Genomic DNA, 23,542 nt, shown 5'->3' with positions numbered 1-23,542 from the left:
TCCATCTTTACTCACCAATGTGCAACATGCCTCGGCAGGAAATTAAAGTGGAGTTCTGTGGAAAACAATATCTTACCTGTCACAGATGGCTCTTTGAACAGCCTCAGTTTGGAGAAACAGAGTTTAACTCTGACTGGATTGATGAGCCAAATGCCAGTTTGAACAGAACCAAGGCTAACGTTGACTGCCACCATTTTAAAACTACTCTTATCTAAAACAAAATGCCCCAGAAATCTTTACAGTGGTGCCAACTTCAAATGACATGGTTATTCAAGCTAAAACATTATGCTATGAATGAATGCTACAGCTAGCTGTTGTAGCTGCTGCTATTTACTCTTACAAATAAAAAATAAAATAAAAGTCTTGGTGTAAAGGTATGAAGCTCGGTCTGCTCAGAATTAAACTATTTCTCCAAACTGAGGCTGATCAAAGAGATGTTTACAACAGGTAAGATATTAATTGTTCACAACCTTTCCACAGAACCACACTTCAAAAGATCTGAACTACCACTTTAAGCCCCATTTTACAGATATTTATATGTGCTATAACCCAAATAGTCTTTAAAGAATCATTTTCCAGATATTTTTTTCGTGTTAGGACTGTAAGTCTGGAATAAAAGTAACCAAAGGACTAAAAATGTTTCATCGAACTATTTGTTTGCAGGTGCTTGTGTACGGTACGTGCAGTACATGCTAGCTGTTGGCGAGACGTGTGCAGAGCTCGTTACCCGACCGCTTTCCAGCACCGACGCGTTCCTTCAGCCCTAAATGTGTGTTTGTTTGACAGGCAGAACACACTCACGAGCAGCTGCTGGTCTGGCAGATCTGGGGCTGGAAACTGTCGTGTTGCAAATCGCTGATGTGTCAGCCTCCTCCACGTCCTGCTGCCAGTGGCTGCAACAGAACGAAGCAAACAAAACAATGGGGTGAGAGGCTGCGACTGGAATGACAGGCGTCTTATATTAAAAAAAGCACCTTTTACGCTCAAAGACTCGTTTTAGAATCTGTCTACGGCGCCAGGAGAACAATTATTCTTTTAGAAGCAGCTTTGGCCGCTTAAATCATAAATTTCTCTGTGATTTTTTCATCATATGACTCTGTTGAGGAGAAATAAAGTGCAAAGAGTCCTGTTATTTCTTCTGGGGCAACATTTATGTAGGACTGAAAGATCAGCCGGGGTGGATGATTTGACATTTATTGTCCTCAAAGACAGAATCCTCCCGGCTTTTATTCAGTCACCAACGTGAGGCACACATTCACAGATGTTGTGAAATGTGTTGTCTGAATGGCTCCGCACGATCTCGTTCTTCTAAGATCTTGTCATGCTGTGATTTCAAATATCCAATAATATCTTTTTTTAAATGGTTAAAAACCTGCAGAACCATTCAAATGAAAGATGTAACACGCTGAACAAGGCAGACCTCATCGAGCCACAAGCCTCCACTGTCCATTTCAAAACTACGGCAGCCCGCGTGGGACACCTCACCTGTCAGGCGGGGCCATCCGGACGTCCCGGCACAGCCGCCCGGTCCAGGCGCAGTAGGGATCTCTGGACAGCACGCACTCGCCACAGCTCAGGTAGTTGGAGCAGTTCGCCACAGGAACCTCCACCAGGCCCGAGTACGACGACACGAACAGCAAACCCTGCAGAGGAACAGGAAAAAAAAAAAAAAAAAAGCACACAACAAAAATGAGTTTGAAACCAAAAGAGGGAGGAGGGCAGGAGGACGCTTTCTGCAGATGGTTGTGGGTTTCTGATTTCAAAAAGGGACGACATCCTGAAACTATTCCTTCAGATAAACAGAAGAGAATAACGACCACAAAGAGCTGAGTCACTTTCAACAGAAACACTTTTTCTTCTCTATCTGCTTTCCTCCCCCAGCTTTAAACCCGCTTCATTTCAACACACGTGTTACATAAATTCACCTCACCTATGGTTTGGAGCCAGTTTCTTTGCTTTAAACTGATAACGTGTGGATTCTGTGTTTGTTTGACCATATTTGGAGCTCAGACTTTACTCGCACAAAATCACTTCTTGCTTTATTAGGATTACATAATTGCAGATGAGATTACAGTTTGGCAGTTTAGACTCGAGAAGAGGTCTTTACGTAATAATAAGAGGAAGGGAAAAAAAAAGAAACAAGTAATGAAATTAAGCTGTGGGTAAAGTGCCAGAGAGTATAATAAACTCTCTCTTCCAGACAGAGCTATAACTTACAGCTAACTCAGTGAAATGGCCCCCGAAGACGGAAAATATCTGCAGCCAGTTTGGAATGATTAAAACGCTTAATCTATAAACAGATTGGAAGGAGACTTCAGAGGCTTTTACAAATGTATATTAAGCTACAATGAATGCGTTTTAATTTGGTTCTGTTGCGTTATTTACCCGCTGAGGGTCCAGCTCGATGTGCTGCACAGGCTGAGGCTCTGCAAACAGAACCATCTCCTCCACGATGTGCATCTTATCGTTGGCGTTGATGGCCTTGTGAAGTTTCCCATCGTCTGGGAGACAGAAACAGCGGGAGTGAGAGACTTCCAGAGCAACCTGTTCGCAAGGTGGGACAGCACCTTACGCAGAAAGGCATGAGGCGTTTTTGTAAAAAAGAAGAAAAAAAAGCAACACCTGTTCCAATAAAGAGCACGTCGTAAGCCCTCTCCATGCCCTGGATCTTGTGCACGGCGATCTGCGTGTACCGCACGCTGCGCTTCAGCAGCAGCGGCGCGCTGCGGATCACGCCGTCCATCAGGAAATGGTCCTTCACGAAGTTCAGCACTTTGTCGGGCATGTGCAGGGACGAGTGGATGCCCATCTGCCTGGCGTGGTTGGTCACACACTGCGGGAGGAAGAGTCGGAGATTAAAAAAAATAAAAAAATCTGAAAATACAAATTTCTGCCTCGTCTCGTCGTGCCGGATACATCCACGCACTCAAACAGACGTTGTTCTTCTGCACTCAGAATATTATGGATGATGTTTATGCTACTAATCGCTGCGCTTTTATTTTTACATATCCGTAGAAAAAAAAAAGGAGTCAGCTGATGTTTTTTGTGTCTGAAGGCTGGAGCTGGTGTTCTTCTGCCAGTCCCCTCGTTGGAAAGCTGCCTTCTTACATCACTTCTCCGCTTCACCGGTGCTCGTCTATTTTAAACTCCGGTGACTGATTTCTGCTGCGGGTCTCACAAGTCTGTACGAAGCGTGGCAGATCAGCTTTTAGTTTTTATGCTCCAACAACCTGGAACACTTTACAGCTCACCCTAAACGCCTTTCCCTTCCAAATGATGACAGACTGATCATTTGCTTCTTCTTGAACTCATTCCTCTGGTCATCTCCAGCATATCGACCTATCATTTAGTAACTCCGACAATAAAAGGAAAACATCTGCTGATCTGAACTCTTTTTTTTGTTTTTTTTTGTGTGTGCGTGTGCAACAAAGCGATTGTTTGAGATGGTTCAAAAAGCTTATTTTAGTTGCTGCTGGTGCCACCAGTGAGGAGGAACAAACTGAACAAAGCTGGTTGCGTTGATGACTTGAATCATGATGTTTGTCACAAGCTGCCGTGGTCGTGACTCACCGCCCCGGGTCGTGGTTCTGGTACCGGGTGGTTGTAGGTGTACCACTGCTGGGTCTCCCTGTTGACCTCCCGGTATCTGCCGCTGAAGGCTGCCTCCACCTGCGCCATGCTGAAGGCGCACACCGCCGAGCTGCCCGACGCCCCTTTATACCTGCAAACAGACAAATGAGGTCATGTGACGCGCCGTGAGCCGAGTCACAGTCTGACCCCGCCGCCGCAGTTAGTGCCTCACCACTGGGAGGTGAAGACGCCGTAGAAGACAGTGCTCTCCCAGCTGTCCCCCGTGGGCTTCAGGACAAACATGTCCTGCAGGATGTTGAAGGGGAAGCCGTCGTCGGGGAGGGAGCACAGCAGCTGAGCCTTCAGGAAGGTCGTCCACTTCTTCTGCAGCACTCGCTCGCCTCCCTTGTCACCCTGAAAGCGAAACGGAGTTATTACCAAAGATTTTCTCTTGCAGTCCTAATTTCTGCGCTCGCTTTCGACAAGCCGGACAGGAGCGTTCGAGGCTCGGCGATAAGAGAGAGGGTGGAGGTCAGGAGGAGAGAGGCTCATGTGAGCAGGAGCTGGGAGTCTCACTCTGATATGACTAAAGCTTCATATCAGCAGGAGACGCTGCAGCTGCCGAGGTAAGGGAGAAAGCTTTGGCTTCCAAATCAGCTGAATATGGCCTTAAGATGCAGACTTGCAGATCTGAGCAATAAAAGCTCTTTAACATGTAGAACCTCTACATTCAGCAGCCCAAACAGAACCCGACATTTAAATCAAGAACAATCCGTCTCCTCTTAATCAGCATTATTAGAGATGACATGTTTTAAACAAGCCTGCTATAATAAAGCTGCAAATAAACTCTTAGTGTTTCCAAATCATGATGCAATCCTTTTGTTTTTACTTTAGAGGGCGCTGCTGAGGCCAAATTTGGAAACATTTGTTAATTTGACTGTCTGTGAATGACTTAAGATGGACAAACTAAGTACAATTAAGCTACAATGAATGCGTTTTAACTTTTAACTTTTGTGTTGAAATACAAAATATATTAAGAAATGTAAGAAATAAAAAGGCTTTTGGACATAAAACATGCCTTAATAGAAAACACTGGATTCTCTTTGAAGGACAGAGGGTTTGAAACTGGAACACACCAGCTTTGAAACAGATTAATAACTCGAGCCTCACTACTCCTTCGCTCCCTTTTAGGCCGACACAAAACATTCTCCTAAACAGTTTTCAGATGTCCTGGCCGGGGCTCAGATTTATCAGAGAGCTTGTAAACACACGCCAAAAAGACACTCCCCTAAAATGTAGCCAGCAAGCAGGAAAATGCAGGAGGAGGAGGAGGAGGAAGAGAGAGGGCAAAACAAGCTTGAGACCGTTCTCCTGCCTCCAAACCAACTCATGAGGATCTCCTCTAAAACCCTGAACCACTCCTGGGCAGCAGGAGGAGCGAGCCACCTCTGAGGGGATAATAAAGTGCTAACCCATTACCGCCTCCCCTCCTGTACGCCGTCACACACACACACGGTGTCGCCGCTCCGCACCAAGCCGTGGGGACGAAGCAGGGCCCGGGAGCCAATAATGAGGCCCCGTCCGAGTAATGAGACGTCCACATTCCTGTCCTCTCAGCTGTCCACCGCTGTCGATGCTGCGCTCCGCTGGTCATCGGGTCGCTGCAGCCGCTCCCCTCAGACAACACAAACACTTCTCTGCGTGTCCTCGTGAAGCTGCCATCGGGATTTAATCTTCATCGTGTCTCATTGTTTTCCTGTTTGTATGTTTCATTGAGCCGACTACCTTCAGCTTACTTTCAGCTATTTCAGCCATTCAGGTATGAAAACATTCAGCTCGTTCAGGACACTTCGGCTCTGACTTTTTGTATTTGTAATTTTTCTACTTTGTAAACTATTTAACTTTATTTTCATGATTTTTTCTTCATCAAAGAAATGCATTGAGAGCTCTTCAAATCCTCAAACACCTTTAGCACACATTTTTAGCTTTCAGCTACTGCTTTGCTAGTCATAGCTCTTGGCTATGGTTTTGCTACTTTTAGCTTAAAACTACACTGTTTTTCCCTTTCAGCTACCATTTTGTTATTTTAGCTTTTGTTTTCATTCTGTTGGTTTTAGCTCTTAGCTACTGTTTTACTAATTTGAACTTTTTAGCTACCGTTCAGCTGGTTTTAGCTTGTGTTTAGCCAACTTCAGCTCTTGTTCAGTTGGAACTTCTTGCACAGATTTCAGCAGCCTTTTCTCCTCCTGGTGGAGCCGAATGATGGCTGAAGGAAGCTGCTGCAGTTTTTCTTAATCTGCCTTCCTTTCCTTCAGCCCCACACCTGAATAAACAGCAGGAAGAGGGAGTGGAAGGAGGAGGGGACTGACAGGAAGCTCAGTAACTCTGCAAGTAAAACACAACTTGGAATACCTTAAAAAAAATGAAAATTCCACTGTATTTATCTTGCGGGACCGAGAAGCACGTCTTCGTTCTCAGATGAGCGTAGAAGATCGACATGTTTCAGATACAAACCCGTTCCGGCACAGAGAGCGGCGGGAGGTCATGACTTCTGTCAGTCTGCAGGAGTGTGAGATATGGAGCCTGTTAGCAGCTAAACCCTGCTCTTCGTTCACAACGCTCCTCGAGAACGCCGATTGAGGCGAGAGGAATCGCAGCTGGCCGTTGTGCCACAAATTTCAGCAATGTTTGTCGCAATTATCGAAGCAGCTTGCAGAGGTATTCAGGACTTGCAGCATGCATTCACCAAACACCACTCCTTTATTATCACCTGCTGCCGAATGGCAAAGGTGGACAATGATGTTTCCTGGATACTGATCAAACCTTCAGGAAGTTATCAGCTACTACTGATCAACTCGTAGAGTCGACCTAATTCAAGATGGCTGCCACAGCTAACATTAGCCAAGGCAAGAATAACTACAAGTCAGTCAGTTTTACAGAAGCTAAAATTTGATGTGGTTGAAACTGAGAATCATCAAACAACACCCACCCAGAACGTGACGTCTCGCAATATTACACAAGGTTGCATAAATGTCCTTTTCATGTTTGAATGAAACGGCTACAGCTCTGTCGTTTTCCCTACCTGCAGCCTGCAGTGATTTTAGTTTCAAACCCTGGCATTAAGGACGGCGGGCGATACAGGCCTTTCATTATGTTAGGCATTTGCCTGATAAAATGGAGGAAAAAAACCCAAACGCCAGCACTACAGTAGCATCTGAAAAGACGTCAGTCAGGCAAAAAGAGAGCTGCTGCATTCCAGTGAAATAAAAGCTGCTTTACAGAGCAGAGAAAGCCATTCTTCTCCCCGTCACACAGCTCAGCTGCAGCGAGTCGGACCTCTCCGGCAGTCATTTCCATATATAGAACCCAGGAGGTGCTCTGGCGGCTGCGAGAGGTGTCGCAGCGCCGAGCGCCACAGCCCGGCAGGACTAAGTCATTAAGTGACTCGAGATTACATGCTGTCCCCCCCTGATTACTCACATTACTGCCTCCTTGAACAAGAGGCATCAGTCAGGAAGGGATGCTGAGTGCATGTGTTTATCACGCAGCTTCATAGGCTTTTAATTGGCCTGATGGCAGGTGGAGGAAATAAATAAATAAATAAATAAGAGGCTGCGATAGACCAAACTCTTAAGGAGCTGGGGAGGAGGATAGTTGAAACGGTCAGTGACATCTGCTGTTCGCATGCTTTGCCTGCAGAGAAAGAATAAAAATAAATAAAAAAAGAGGCCGTAAAGCAGCGAGGAAAAAAAAAAAAAAAAAACCATTTCATTTTGCTGCGAAGCACCCTTGAATACTAATAACGCCTGCAAAGCTCAAAGGGCTGCTGGAGAAAGGCGAGGAGCTGGTGGGACGGACGAGTGCAGCTGACATTGTGAGGGAGACGGGAGGAGAGGCGAAGATGACATTGCGGGGGAACGGCGAGGGGGAGGGAGGCGCAGGGAGCGAAGGGAAATATGTTTGGCACAGTCAAACAGAAAGAGCTCGAAACGCACCAGCGACATTTTCCCACCGCGGCCACGCAGGTGTTGCAGTTCAGACGTTGCAACGTGCCGACACGAGGAGTGTCTCCTCGGCCGTTTTCAGGATTGGTGGTGGGAAGTTCGAGCCCCGCCGCGCCTCACCTGTACCTGCCTTACCTTACACACGCGGGCGATCCGCGACACAATGGTGTTGTCAAAGAAGTCGATCTCTTTGCCCGCCTCGCTGAAGAAAAAGTAAATCTTGTTGTCGTCGCCCACGGGGTTCCCTATTGGCTGGCTCTCCTCGATGTACGCCGACCCGACGAAGACGGGATCTGTCCAAAACAGAAAAAGACAAAGAAACGTTGGGACATCGTGTAAAACAGAAACAGACTGCAATGAGCTGCAAATCTCAAACTCAGAATTTATACACATTAGAACGGAGTAAACACATCAAACATTTAAACTAAGACAAATCAGGTTAACTGGTAACAGGTCAGAAAGAGGACTGAATCTCCCAGAAGTAAAGACGGGCAGAGGTTTACCAGTCTGAGAAAACCTGCGTCGTTTCATAAAATCCTCAAAAGATATTCAAATCCTGGAGAAATCCATCCCCGTGATCTCCGGGCCCTCAGGGGCCACTGCATTAAAACCATCACATCCAGAAACGCAGCCGTCTTCTCTGGGCTAACGCTCATCTAAAAACGACTGAGGCAAAGTCGTTTTTAATCAATTACTGAAACTATTTGGAAACCACGAACACCTTGAGGAGGACCATCCGACCTGTTAGCAGCACACAGTTCAAAAGCCTGCCTCTCTGATGGTATGGGTGTGCATTAGTGCCTCTGGAATGAACAGCTTGCATGTCTGAAAAATCACCATTAATATAGAAAAGTATATAAAAAGGTCTTAAAGCAACATCTGCTCCCATCCAGATGACGTCTTTTTCAGGGAAGGCCTTGCATATTTCAGCAAGACATCACTAAAGCAAATACTGCATCCATCACAGCAGCATGGCTTCAGAGGAGCTGAACTGCCCTGCCTGCAGTCCTGACCTCTCACCATCTGATGGATCACGAAACAACAAATCCAGCGAAGACGAGCCAGGACTGCTGAGCAGCTACAATCCTCCATCAGACAATGGGACAACGTTCCCTCCACAGCCTCCAGCTGCTCTGCTCAGCTCCTAGAAGTTTATGGATTGTTGTTAAAAGAGGAGAAGCTTCACAGAGGGGAAACATGGCCCTGGAACAACTTTTGAGATTTAAGATTTCATTATTTCTCATCCAAAAATAAGATACAATTCCTTTCTTTCTAACATTCGCTATGTTTACTGTGTTCCATTATGAATAAAATATGGGGTTATGAGGTTTGCAAATGATTGCGTTCCGTTTTTATTTACATTTTTCCCAACTTAGACAAACGACAGGAATGCTCTCCTTTGGCACTGCTGTAAACCTGGAGTGAAGGCAGATAGCCGTGCCACGCAACCCTGAGAAAGTGGAGGAAACGGGAGTCTCTGTATAATCGCACTCAGATGTCTCATCAGGACCACTCTGCATGAATTACCAGGAGATCAAAAGACAAGAGCGGCCTTAATTGTGCAGCTAACTCTGGCGGGAGCTGCGGTGGCAGCCGGCTGAGGCTGCTTTTCGTGTGCATGTGCGGCTGCCGATGGAGCAGAGTTCCTGCAATCTGTGAGGGCTTGTCTCGGCTCCCGGTCTGCACGGATTAGTGGGCGCTCCTGACTAACGACGGCCACTTTTCAGAGCTTATCTGCTGCGGTCGGTGGATAACGGAAGACGTGCAAAAAAAATAGAAGGGAGAGAAAACACAGCGTTTACCTTGCAGCCATTTTAAGGAGTTCTCAGTTTTCAGAGCAGTTCCCTGACCCAAGCTTTTGTAAATGACTGGCTCGTTCCCCTGGAAGTTACTGACTGTACCGGTGTACAACTCTCCATCTGGGAAAAAGTGGAGGAAAAAAGAAAACATTTTAAGTGAAACAAAAAACAGTGACTTCCCACACAAATAATAGCCTGCTTAGTAACTAACTGTGTGTCCAACATCAACAGGCACATGAGCTCTCTCTTTCCAAGTGGAAATTATTCTTAACAAAAAAAGGTGTGTTTTCCTACGTACCCACAATGATGGCAGTGGACTTGTACTCCGGGTTAAAGGGGCAGCGGCTGCGCCCGTCTTCCATCACCACCTCGCCCGCTTCGTCTCTTTCCAGCGCGAACGTTGACGTGTTCTGGAGACAAACAGCATAGCTGAAGTTTCTCTTTAAGAGACTGCTCATTCGCTCCACTACGGTACACGCCCTGCGCCGTCGTTTGGTCGTTTTGGGCCGACCGTTCTGTAGCTCCGGCCGATTGTTGAAGCCGATTATGGTTTAAGTTACAGATGACGTGCTTCAGCTTCTCATTTCTCTCAAACTATTGTCCAGAACACAAGTCACCAAGCTGCACCGTCGCCTGGCAGGACATTACTTCTCTCCCACTCGGCCCTGCCGCCATAAATGTTCACTAATCTGTCTTAATGTTTAGTTTAAGATGCACTGGAGAATTCTGTTACTATAACACCTGCTAAAAACGACAGTCAGCAGCTTTTATTGCTTATTAAAGAAATGTTACTGAGCACCTTTTAACAACTTCTGTCATAAAGTGAAGCAGACAGACTGATGTGCTGAAGAGAGGGCAGCAGAACCAGGAAGTATTAATAGACAGACATCTACAGAGTCACTTATGGCCTTTTTATCACCTGCTTCCATGAAAGGCAGGAGATCATGCATTTGCTTCTGTGTGCTCATTTTGTTTGTCTGTCTGTTAGCAAAATACCTCATAAACGAGTTGACAGATATTAATGAAAAGCAGAAAGTAATCTTTGGATGCACATCTGCAACTAATTAACCTAATTTACCTAAAGGAAAACAAACATGATGGAAACTCTGTCGTTTTTTCCAGATATTGAGCTGAAACCTGACGTGGTAGTAGCTGAGAATCATCCACACCACGTGCTCCAACACAGCGATTCTCAAACTTTACAGCTTCCGACCCATTAAATAATAGTGACAAAAAGTATGTGACCCCATCTGTTAGCTGTTTAAATATCCAAAAAATGCTAATGACTATTAAATAGGAGCATAATGACAACACAAACAGTTTTAACATCCATTAGGCTATTTTTAAAATCAATTTATGACTTGTTTTTTTAATTCTCTGTAACAATTATGGTGCAAATATATCATAAAAATTAGCTTTTAAATTGTAAGTTGAAATCTGGAGATTATCTAAGGTCCCCTACTCACATTGGGGTCCCGACCCCACCTTTGGGAATCACTGCTCGAACAGACTGAACAACATCTGTGTTTAAAACTTCAGGGTGCTTTCTGTCGAGGACTGTGTGTAAGGCTTTTCGCAGATTTTCTTTTTTTGTATAGAACTAATCATTTGTGCAACTTAAGAATTGGAGCGGAAGAAGGTCCAAAAGAAAGAGAATGTGGAAAGAACAATATGTTTGAGATTTATGCTTGATAGTTAATAACTGGTTCCCATATTTTGAATAACAAACAAACCAATATGTTTTTAAAATTACACTTATGAATACAGAATCCATATTAGGATCCATTTGTGGCCACGTACCATTTACATTTCCTACTCAAATCTAGGAAAAAAAAAAGCTATGTACAAACTTGGATGAAAAAAACAACATCCTCCATATTGTTTCAACTCTCCTTTTTTTCCCCCAAAAACAAGACAAAACGCATTAGATTCAAACTGAACAAGTCTGGCCTGTTTAAGAAAGCTGTCAGAAAATGTCTTCTTTTATTATAAAGACAATGAAAGCGCTGTGAGGGTTGGCACAAGTTGGGTCACGCAGGAGAACAAATTTGCACACCAGAAAATTCATTAAAAAGAATAGATTAAATGAAGCTAAAATTCCTTGAAGGACTGCAAATCGCCTGCTGCCTGGCACGTCAAAGTTTGGAACGAAGACTTCTTGGACCTGTTAGAGCTCGGTGCATGTGCTGGGGGTGACTCTCAGCTACTACCACACCAAGTTTTAGCTCAATAACTGGAAAATTGGCCGAGTTACAAACATTTTTCTGTTTGCCAAGTTGTAGCGAAGCATTTCTGGAGACATTTGCTTAAAAGCAGGCAAACGCGGACAATTACATGATCACCCGCCAGGTGATAAAAGTGATGAGTCTACTTTTTTTTTTCTTCTTATGACCGTGACATAATCAAATCATCGTACAGGAACCGAAAAACAACATGTGGCCAATTTTCCAGTAATACTGACAACTTGTTTCCTGTGGTCAGTAATCTGATCGGCCTGGATAATGTAAAGTGGTTTCATTGCCTCTGAAAATGTTCTCATGTTTCTTCATTAGATGCAGTTTTACTCAGAGCTCGTTTTAGTTCCCGTCCGTCATTTTAATTGTTTGGAGTATCTTCTGGGCCTCGGCGTTCTGTTGCGCCGCTCGTAAAGCCCTCCGCGTCTGCTTTCAGAAGTGCTTTAAAAACAAAACATTAATCAGCGTTAATGATACGCATCCTCGTGTGCCTGCTTGTTTTTAACCAGTGCTCAGGATGACACACGCACACACACGCACGCACACGGAGCTGTTGATTCTGTCAATACGACGAGTGCTCACGTAGACCGGAGCTCAGACTTGCTTGGAATCCCAGTTCAGGGCCTAACGTCCTGCCAAGTTGTCTTAAATCTGAGACGTCCCACGTTCTACTTCGCCTCTGACGTCAAAAAGAGGGGAGAGAGTTTATTTTCCCTGGTTTCAAAGCAGAGCGTTCCTCGAGCTCCTCGGCCCCTCTATCAGTAAAATGAATGCCAACTTTGCTGACGGCTAGCGGAGCTCCAGATGCACTTTTCTGCTAGATATAAAACCAAACTCTTCTTTCCTGGAGGCCGCTCGGCTCACTTGTTGCTCAAGCTTTGACACCGACAGATCCAATCCAGACACACAGGATTAAGGAGCTCAATTAGTTGGGGTTTTTTTTCCAAACAAAGTGAAATATGTATAGATTGAGTGGTCATTACTTACGATGTAGGCGCAGACAGGACTGAAGGCGTAGGTACCACACACATAGAGATGAGTGCTGTTCAGCCGCAGGAGAATTTTGATGTAATTGAAGCAGTCAGTCTGGATGGGAATAAATGAAGATTCATAAATATCTTTTTTTTAATTTATTTTTTAAAGATCTTCTTCAAACTCTGTCTTAAAACCCTCAGAATCGTGAGTAAAACTTGGGAGTGCAGGCAGTGCAAATGCTTCTTAAATTGATGGAAACTGTTAAAAGTTTGCCGTTTTTGCACAAACAGTGTTGGGAAAACCTCCCAGGATTTCTCAGCAGTTGCCCGGAGAGCTTTCTCCGACACGCCAAGCGCAGTTTTACAGTGTAGCGCGCGGATTACCGAGGCCTGTCGCCCGGGGATACGGCAGCTGGCATGACAACAAGGTAACAGACAGACTGAAGAAGAAACTCCCCGGAGAGCCTGCAGACTTGATGAATGTGTTTGTAACCGGTGGAAAAGGTTTGTCAGCACAGAGCTCCCTGCTCATTTTATTGTCTCACAGGTTAAACAGAAGAGACGACTGTGTGCAGGAGGGAGGGGGGTGGGGGGTGGGGGGGACAAAACACTTTCTCCTCTCTCTATTTGGGGTTAGAAAAGTGATTTTCTGAAGCTCTCACCTCCAGGTTCTTCCCTTTAAAGCTGCACTCCTCTCTTTTTCCGGCAGGAGTGCCCCATGTCAGCTGGAAGGGAAAAAGGCTTAAATAAGTCACGTGAAAACACAGGCCAAACCTGCAGATTGTCAACCTGAAAGCCCGGGCTCGAACACCCGGCCCCCCCACTAACGTTCTTTCGCAGCCTGGTCCTGCTGATGTCCGAGAGGCTGAGGGCGAACAGCGCCTCCCTGGCTCCGACGTACAGCATGTCGTCCTCCTGGCTGAGCAGCAGAGACGTGTAATTGAAGACGCCGTCCGCCGAGAATCTCTTGGCCGATCTCTCCTTCGCATCTGAACGCGGCGGAAACACAGGGGGACAACAGATTCTTATCACACGATGGGACAGAACAGGGAGGAACAGAGCGTGCCCCGGTGTCCGGAGCATGGGAAGACGCGAGTTTGGCCCGGTTTTCTCCTTCCCCCTGCTGGAAAAACGAAGGAAAGATTTTAATTTATGTGCTCGTCATTAAACACATCTATTACGGCCTTAAATAGTCAGCACACAAATGACCAATAAATATTAATGATCCTCGTAAATATGCTGGAAATGGAGATGTTTTAAAAGAAAACTACTGTCCCTAACTCCTCTTGTTTTCCTGTTCACCAGGCTTGTTTCCACAACCTGCTGTAAAGGAAATAAAGTCGTACTGTCAGGATGTAATATCAGTCATGTTTAGGATGATTGTAACAGAGTTATTTCTAACTGGAAACCAAACTAAGAGGAAGAAAACAACAAAACAAGTTTGCCTTTAGAGTGAACTATATGTCACCACATGGTATTTTGGGAGTGTATTAGTGTGTTTTTCCCCTCTTTAGAAGCAGGAACTATCTCGTAGAAAAATAAAAACCCCTTTCCTCTAATTTGCATGACTTCCCCGCCAATCTTTTCCCACGTCACAGCTTAAAATTGTGCATAAAATGACGTTGACGACGGAACAAATCCTCCGAATTCTCCACCTGATGGAACATTACTGCCAATCAGGATCTTAGAAACACCATTTACAACATTTGTGCAAACATATTTTAAATGCACATGCAATTTGTAAATAATCATCACCAGTTTTAAACACGAACAGCTGTTTATTATGCAGGCATGCTTGAAAACTCAACACATGTAAAAGAAGATAAGTCACAAATAAATATACACTGGGCTCCTAAAGTAGGAAATTATAGCCTGTAAGTACCATAAACAAAAAGGCAAGTCTGATCATGGCTACTCCGAGCATTTGAGGTTCTGGCTGGCTGTATTTTAACAAGAATTAGATGTAAAATACTGCTAATGCCGTTTTTAATTTGCAAGCATTACAATAATCATCACCAAAATAAAGCATGCTAAGAGTTTGTATTTTACTGGATCTTTTTAAATTCTTGCATAAAGACGGTATTTTCATCAATCAAATTATTCCAACGGAGAAGTCGACACACAGTGACAAACTTTAGTTCCATCAGAACAGAAGTCAAAAGTAAAACGGCTCATTTTTTTCCTGCTGCAGCCAGAAGCTTCTGCAGCGCCACAAAAACACGTGAACCCTACAAGCCGAACGCTCATCCACATTTTTCACCTCTTACTGCCGAGTCCGAGGCTCCTGCACTCAATCAGAGCCCCGATCTCTCACTCTGATGCCTCTTTAAATGCACCAGGTGTCATATTAGGCATCATTTCCAACATAGTCTCAAACCAGGAAGTACATTTAATAGTTTCTGTGACGTAGAACCAATTTAATGTGCATGTTGTACCTTTTTTAAACCAACCAAGTCTTCCACTTGAAACTGCGTTTAAATGAAGTGACATTTTAGAAGGACTGGACAGATTTCCATAGCTAATTATGGATTGTTAACTGTTGTTCTTTCTGTACGGTTCAAATAAAACGCAGCTCAAAGAGGTCCTGGAAGTACTTAGCTCCCAATACATGGTATGTGACATACAATTAACTTGTTTGCAGAGTGATTTTTTAAAAATCATTTGCTTCCCATTCCAAAAAATTAAAAACAAAAACACACACCCCATGTCCTTCCTGCGCCATAAACCGGTGGTCAAAAACTCTGTTTGTTTATCCTAATAAAATTACAGGCTTGAAGCTGGGCCTGTAAACTCTAATATTTGCTGCAAATAAACAGTTTACAGCTCCCCCCACCCCGGTTCCCGGTTAGATCCCTCTGACAGTAAGAAAAAGGGACCAGCTCCGTGTTTATCTTCAAAACTCCAGGTGGTGCATTGGACCATAATGCAAATAGAGGCAGAAAACAGCAATAAATGTTTACAACCCATGACATAAACTCTTCAGTGTGCTCACAAACAAATGGTTCATCTAACTCTCAAGGCACTTTGGCAGATGATCGTCTTCCCCTTGTGGGAGTGAAAACCAGCTGTGCAAGCCTCATCTCGTCCAGAATCGAATCCAAGCCCCCTTTTCCAGATCAACAGCCCTCATTCTCTTTAAAGCCCCGCGACATCTGGAGCCAATGGAGAGTGGGGGCTGTCATTAAAAGCAAGAAGAGGGGATAAAAAATACTTACTAAGGAGGAACAAAAAAAAAAAAAGACTTTCCATTGTCATCTGCAGGTCCTCCATGACACAAAAGTTTTCCTGTGTGGAGAAGGAAAAACTCATTGCTTTAAAAAAGGTCAATTAAAATGTCACAAAGATGGGTATCCTCAGACTCAGTGGACCCTGCAAATGGCAGACAAAGGAGTGTCATCTCTCCTCTGAAGAAAAAAAAAAAAGAGGGGGGGCATATCATAGATTGTCAAGGCCCCGGTGGGGTTTGGACATTCGCTGGAAGTCAAAGCAGCCTCTCCTCAGCATATTAAAAGTCTCTGACATAAATCACAGTGACAGTCCTGGAGACAGACAATGGAATAACGAGCAGCGGAGAGCAAACTCATGAAACTTTTACTCCGAGAGGAGACCGAGGCTTCGTAGCAGGCTGGGGGGGTGGGAGGGTGGAGGACGAAGAGGGGAGTTGGGGTAACCAGGAAGATCGGACCGAGATCTTAACCTGTGAAGAAACAGAGGAAGAAAAAGAACAGAGTGGTCTGAGATGGGGTGTTTTTTCCCCCTAAGAGCAGAAGGTCAGGAGTAGTAAATGTCAACGCTGTGTCAGGACGCTCAGTCTTACTTTTAATCCATCAAAAAAAAGGGAACGGCTCTTTGTAGAGTTTGCCCCACTCTACGAGGCAGCAGATTACTTGAGTGTTTTGACAGAACGCCGGGCTTCCACAGACACCGACAGCTACTGCAGACCGTTTCACAGCCAGGCTCCGCTTCCATTCATCACACGGGGTTTAATCAGCTGGCTGTCACTGCCGGGTCGGGCTCCGAGCCTCTGCCAGCGCTCATCACGGCGCACCCAACGCCGCCGCGGGCCGCTTTATTGCCTGGAGTTGACGCGGTAAATTAGCAGACTCCAACAGGTTGTGTGGATTTCGGCCTGGAAGTCAAACTGAGTGCATCTCCATGGTTATGGGGAGCGCGGAGGAAACGCTCAAAAGACGCATTATCTAAGGACGGTTTACAGCTGAAGAGACGGGGTCTGCACCAACAACAATCAAAAGCTCCACGGGGACGATCCCTTTCAGTAATAGGAACAGTATTCGTTTGTTTATTCACTCACGGTGATTTTCTTTTCCTGAAGTAAAAGGTCGGACCGAAGACTTGCAGAGAGTTGAGGTTTTCTGATCAGTGTTTTATTGTGAGAAAAATCAGATTTATTCTGTGCAGAAACAACCAACTGAGGCAGCAAATACCGCCATTAATGTTTCAACATCTCCTCTTTAAGGTGCATAAACGCTGAGACGATTAGCGCTCTTAAGCTAAGAGTTTAAAATGCTGCATTTTCAGACAATAAGTGTTCAATTATTAATATAAGGAAGCTTTAAAGCTCTGCAATACAATGTTTTAGCTCTGAGTCAGACTTGAGTTAACCAAATATACACTGAACTGTTAAGTTCTTGCTCAGTACCACCCCTTGAAAGCCATTTCAGTCTGAAACAAGCGCAATACAGTGAAAGACAAATGTGGATATTTATAAATAAATCATGATCTAAAAGTTCAGAAGGAAGTGATTAGAGCCAGGCAGTCGTGCCCTCAGTGAGTATTTTTCCCCTTTTAGATTTTATAAAGATGCCTTTCTAGGCAAAACTAACACAGCTCAGAATCCCTTCATTCACTTCCCACTTGAGCGTGTTTATTTAGTCCTTAATCAACATGGAGGTAAAAAAAAAAAAAATGATAAGAGCGTGCCAGCCTGCAGATGCTGCGCTACTAAGAATTACGTGACAGCATCTTGGCAAGCTTCAGATTGCAAAAGAAGAAAAAAAAAAAAAATGGAGCAGAATCAACTTTTTTTTTCCTTCGCCCTCCTTTTCTTTTTCTAAAGCTTAACGCCACATAAAAGGTGGGCTGATTGATTGGCTGGGTGGTGGGTTTACGCCGGCCAGGACACTTTTAAAAGTCGAGTGTAAACATGCCCCAGATTTACTACGGCGAGCGCGAGCCAAGTCACAAGGCAACATGGAGCAAAGGGTTCACTGGCAGCCGGGCGGTGGATATTCATCTCAGACTGGGCTCATCTGATCTCGCAGCCAAAACACAAACAATATGAAAAAAACAGAACAACATATCAGCTGTCCGCATTTCAAGGCTACAAACTTCAAGGTGCTCCGTTCGTCAGTGAGCAACAGAAGCAGCTTCAAGGCCACAGAGTGATTATTTTTCCTCTGTTGGCGACGGGGACGCCGTCCTGACACGGCTGGACACATGCAGGGACAGAGATCACACTGTGTGTTGGCAGACACCTCTGATGAGCTGGGTTACTGAATCATGTTTCGGGGAAAAAAAGGATTATTTTTTGACATTTTTAGAAGCACATTTCCTTTCTGACGATCTATATCAACTCTTTGGCAAGAATGTGAACCTCAAAATCAGCAAATACAAAGGACAGAATGTAGGTATATTCAGTCAAACTCTTTTGTAGTCACTGCTTTTCTCTACTTGCGTGTTGTGCGTTCGGTTAATGGCGATGTAAGTGAATGTGCGCCACAATGGGAGTTACACTAAGAGACATCTGGACTTTGCAGATAAAACCCAGAGTCTGCCGGTGCACAAACCCAGAGTTCGCTGTATGAGCGGATTAGAGACGTGTTTAAGGTGTCACACGTGCACAAACTCCTCAGGACAACAACAGGGAACCATGTAAAAGCTGGGGTAGAAGTCCTGAAAGCCTACGAAAGAAAATAATCTCCCTTTGCCCTTTAAGAGACAAAAAAAGCGTCTCCCAAATGTAACAAGCATGAGGTCAGTGCATCAGAACAAGGATCAGCGCTCTGTAATTAAAGGCTTTCAGGTCTCATCCCCGTGCTCCCTGCTGCGTTGGTAAATAACTCAAACAAACGTTCTACTGCACCTGAACTCCCTAAAAAAACAAAAAAGTGTAATTAAATTAAAAAGTCCTGAATGTAAACACATTCAGACAACATGAGATGCTTGATGGAATTGAAAATGAATCTGGTGAAACCCCAAAGTGAGGGAAAGACATTTCGCACAATTTTCTCACTCAACTCAAAGCAAACATGCCTATTCTTGTCACACGAAGGGCTGGAAAATACCTCGAATTAAAAAAAATAAAAAATAAAAAATACATACACTGTTGCTGATTTTTAGTTACTGCTACGCTTAACGAAAGCAGCGCCTGCTTTCCAGTTTGGAACCGACACAAAGGGCTGTATGTGTCAGGATCTTTGTCTTCTTCGGTCAACTGCACTTTTTACTGGGATTTATATTTATATTTATATATAAAAAAAAATGGCATTTAGTTTGCATGAGGCTCTGAAAGGTGAACAGCCTATTAAATGCTGAAGGGGAGCTGCACACAGGGCACTTCAGAGTCTGAAAGACTGAGAAGTGGTGTTAAAAAGCTAAAATAGGAAGAGTGGTAACGTGCCAAAAATGTGTTGAATCTAGAAGCTGCACAGTCTCCACCATCATGTTTAGAAAACTGACAAGAATAAAACAGATTAAATGCTAAAATTAGGGAAGTTTTAACTCTATGTCCGATTGCACTTATTGGTGCGTCTCCTGCTAAGATGGTGAAAGGAACACACATCAAATATCCTGATTCGGGTAGAAGTGTTCTGTTACAGACTAAAGGATTGGAAGGATTTAAAAAAGCTGATTAAAAAAAGCATTGAAAGAAAATGCACAAGAGTTATCACAACTCTTCAATCAGACCTAAAGTTATTCCAGTTGAAAGCCTACCATCTTCATACGGGCAAACACGAGGATCTCAATGTTACGATGATCCCCTCTGTTGGAAACTAACTTTAAACACTTTTAAAGGAACATGTTCTCATGTCATCTGGACCCAACTGGTGGAATTCAATGACAGCATCGCCTCCAGAGGAAATAGCACTAGGATGCCTGAACACATCGTAGGAGAAATGCCTACAATTCTATTCACAGCTCAGCCAAATGAAACTGAAGATTTTTTTTGGGGGGGGGGAGAGAGAAGAAGAAGAGCCATATGTCTTGGCGGCACCAAAATCCAGCTGGCTCGAAAGTTATTACAGATGGCTTCTCTACAGCGAGACTCCCTTCAAAGCGTCACACAAGTCAATCCATTTATCTTCGACTCTGCACACTTGTCGATTTTCCGGGCACCAGTGGAGCAGCGTGCAGTTCATGAAGAGCCCTCACTTTGGACTGGAGTGTGCTGAAGGTCTTTAAAGTGCTGCCACAACATCCAAACACGGCCCTTTACCTCGTTCTCGTGTATACGAGGGGCGTCTCTGGAGAGGCTCTCGACGAGGAGGGAATCGAAGAGGGGAAGCAGTCGAACACACCGCTTTCCACTCCCCCCTGCTAATGGCTCGTCTTGTCTCACACGCTTCCATTCTTGCCGTTTCACGATTATTACGTTCGCTTCCTGTGGTCATGATGCTGGTGAGCTGCATGGAGGTTAAAACTGTTAAATTAAAGAGGTTCTGCATTATTTCAAAGTAAAGGAAATGAGAGGTTTATGTTGAAAAACAAAGGTATAGCCGTTTTGGTCAAACCTTGAATATACCATGAGGTGCAATGAGCCCCAGCAGTTAATGATACAGCTTTAAGGAAAGATGCTGTGCAGTGAGTTGGTGCTCGGAGTGTGTGTTTGGAGTGATTCTCAGCTACTACCACACCAAATATCAGCTCAGTATATGTGAAATTGACTAAGTTATAGGCATTTTTGTGTTTTCTATGGCCACGTAGAATTGGGTTGACTCCAAAAGTTAAACCAGCTGCAGATGTGTTTCCAATGATCACTTTCTAAGAGTTTCATCAAAATCCATCCAGGGGATTGCGGGTTTTCTTGCTAACAGATGAACACGCGCCCACACACAAACAGATCCGGGCAAAAACACTGTCGCCCGCCGCTGCAAAGCAAAAAGTAGGCAATAATCAGCCTCTTCACTGCAGTCCTCCACTTAGTATTGTGAGCTCGGCCTAATGAGTTAACACACACATGACCGTGTTTTTATTTATTTATTTATTTTCTTCCCCCTCACACATGTGCTCCAGTAGGACCAGAAGACATGTGGAGCATATTAACATACTGGAACTGAATCCGAAAAGTTTGTCTTCTAATAAAAGATGCATGAGATTCCTGGTGTTACTCCCTCGGTTTTGCCTCGACTCAAATGTGAAAAGTTTCTTAAAAGCTGAAACTTGATTTTGTAATGCGTCTGTGTTGCCCAAAACAGTAGTTATGATACTACAGGAGCACATCATCCACAAATTAATGCACTTTACTCGAGCTTCAACTCTCTTCCGACACAAAACAAATGAACTAAAATATGTAGTGGGAGCCTGAAGTGTCAGTAAGTTAACAGAATGGTGACCACAGGAAGAGATGCACATTAAAATCAACGCAGTTTTGATTTTAGGATGTCATTTTTGTCAAACTAAAGCTGACAGAAGTTGATTGTGTGCCTGACATGTGTGGAAAACACCAAGTCAAGCTAAGATGGCGTTCCCTCTGAGAGGAAAGAAAAAGCGTGCGGGAATAAATGCTGTATATTCCATTCACTCTTTATGTTAAGTGAAGTGGAAACAATGCTTTCCTGACAGCCTTGTGAACACAGACGCCTGACAAAAGACACTTGTTTGACTGTCTCCGCCAATAATGTACACGGAGCACAACGCAAACCAAACCCAAGCCTTTAAAACGCAAAAGCTTGGAAAGTATTCGTGTGGAAGTCGAGCCATTATGCACGTTTTTTGTGTTCCAGCGACGATAAAACTGAGTCCTCGCTTTGAACTTCAGCGGCAATAAGGTGAAGCAGATTTTTTTTTTTTTTCTTTCCACCACCTCAGCAATCCAAAAATCACCCAACGCCACTCTTTAACCTCACATTCCTCTCTGTCCAGCTCAATTAACGGCGACACAAAGACTCCTCGCTGCTCGCAGTTTTCTTCGAATCAAAGGCCGCTGATGGAAATCTGTGCAGGCTGAACGTTTCTGTACACTCCCCGGAGCGTGCACGCAACAAAGTCATTAAAACGTCTGAAACAAATGGAGCTGATGTGCTGTAATTACGCTCCTTTGTTGTGCCCGTTGTGTTTTTTTTTTGTTTTTTTTTTGTACGCAGGCACTTGTGAGTGCCACCTCTGCTGGAAGCCACGGGACGCTTTTCTTTCAGGATCAGTGGGCGTGTCCTTGCTGGGTTTTAGCTGGGCATCGGAGCGAGTCTAAAACCCGATGAGCATTTCATTTGACCCTGGCCAGTACAGTTTGGTGCACGCACCCCCCCCTCCACCACCCCCACACCCCTCTGATGCTGAACTGTGATCCACGCGCTGCCAAGGTCGGTGGATTAGCATGCATGAGAGAAAGAGTACAATATTCACCAAACATTAACCTAACGTAAAAGAGAAAGGACACAGTGTTCACTCCGCTCACACGCACCGGCCGCACTGGTTCAGCTCCGAGGGGACACAGCCATTTACCTCCCATCAGGCAGAGCAAGAGCTGACTTTCACTGGTGAAAGGCAGGCGATCACGCCTGTTTGTCTGTTAGCAAAATATCTGATGTACCAGAGAACCCATTTTAAGGAAACTCTCAGAAAGTAATCACTGGGTGTAGGTTTACAGCTGATCAACCCTATTCAAGATGTACGCCACAGCTAAGAAACCGTATCAAAAACCCAAAAATGAATACAACCCTTTCAATTTGACAGAAACAGAGCTAGAACTTGGTGTGGCAGTAGCTGAGAGTCATTCTCACCACAATCTGAACATGAACTGATCGCATGATTCCTCTTTCCTCTTTAAAACGTTGCCAATAACTACTGGAGTCTCGCTAAATGTGTCCTGAACCACTGGAGACATATTTTAATAAAACTCTTGGTAAGTAATCATCGGGTGTTCATTTAAAACTGATTAACTCTTTGAGCAAGCCCATTTCAAGATGGCCACCACAGCCAACTGACCTTAGGAGACACAGAAATCGCTACTGCTCTCTGTTGTGGCCTCGTATGTTTCAAAGACAGACGGAAAAACTGTAGATTTAAAAAAAAACTTCTTGTTAGACATCAGCAGAAGTTGCTCTTTGCAGAAAGTTGGAGCAGAAAGTATCCGTCTTCCGATCTCTGGAGGCTGACAGCAACATGCTGCTGGAGACGTTTTCTGATCACCAACACGCCCGCTTTCCCCATCTAACCGACACTTAGTGCTCCAAGTCCCATAATGCACTGGGCCACCCTGCAGCTCGAAAGACATAATGAAAAACAGACAAGTACCCCTCTCCACCTCCCACCCTCCCCGCTCCATTACTGCAGCAACTACAAAAACCACTACACATGTGAGATTAGCCTGCTCATTAGGAGAGAAGGAAGGAGCAAGCGAGGAGGCAAGGGGCAGGAAAAAAGGAAAGGTTTCCAGGAAAAGGCCAGGGGTCCCCTCTCTTTAAAAACAGCCCAGGTCCTCCTTGTTCCTACGGCAAGTGCAACCCAAAAATGGAGCTTTTAAAAGGGGGCGACCTGCTTTACATCACTGGAGCAAACTGAACGGAGAGGACTCTTCCGGTTTGCTGTAAATGAGTTATTCCCAGTGAATAATTCAACAAGAACCTACACATTACAGGTGCTGGTCATAAAATTAGAATATCATGAAAAAGTAGATTGATTTCAGTAATTCCATTTAAAAAGTGAAACTTGTATATTATATTCATACATTACATACAAACTCATATATTTCAAATGTTTATTTCGTTTAATTTTGATGATTA

The 23,542-nt window shown here is 44.4% G+C and overlaps 1 protein-coding gene across 2 annotated transcripts in view; it reads right to left on the bottom strand.

The window, feature by feature from the left end:
• Positions 1-23,542, bottom strand: part of sema4bb (sema domain, immunoglobulin domain (Ig), transmembrane domain (TM) and short cytoplasmic domain, (semaphorin) 4Bb) — a 56,373-nt gene that overhangs the window by 5,328 nt on the left and 27,503 nt on the right. For both annotated transcript variants that reach the window (XM_037979773.1, XM_017418786.3), the window contains exons 3-14: positions 13,410-13,570; positions 13,244-13,306; positions 12,595-12,693; positions 9,672-9,783; positions 9,377-9,493; positions 7,710-7,867; positions 3,803-3,984; positions 3,571-3,721; positions 2,623-2,833; positions 2,386-2,501; positions 1,486-1,643; positions 802-893 (exon numbers count right to left, since the gene is read on the bottom strand). In XM_037979773.1, the coding sequence (XP_037835701.1) occupies positions 802-893; positions 1,486-1,643; positions 2,386-2,501; positions 2,623-2,833; positions 3,571-3,721; positions 3,803-3,984; positions 7,710-7,867; positions 9,377-9,493; positions 9,672-9,783; positions 12,595-12,693; positions 13,244-13,306; positions 13,410-13,570 (1,620 nt within the window). The remainder of the gene's footprint in view (positions 1-801; positions 894-1,485; positions 1,644-2,385; positions 2,502-2,622; positions 2,834-3,570; positions 3,722-3,802; positions 3,985-7,709; positions 7,868-9,376; positions 9,494-9,671; positions 9,784-12,594; positions 12,694-13,243; positions 13,307-13,409; positions 13,571-23,542) is intronic.

Source organism: Kryptolebias marmoratus, linkage group LG15 (assembly GCF_001649575.2).
Source record: "Kryptolebias marmoratus isolate JLee-2015 linkage group LG15, ASM164957v2, whole genome shotgun sequence".
In the NCBI taxonomy this organism is placed as follows: Eukaryota; Metazoa; Chordata; class Actinopteri; order Cyprinodontiformes; family Rivulidae; genus Kryptolebias; species Kryptolebias marmoratus.
Note: the sequence above shows the minus strand (reverse complement) of the source record. Positions and strands in the feature narration are given on the sequence as shown.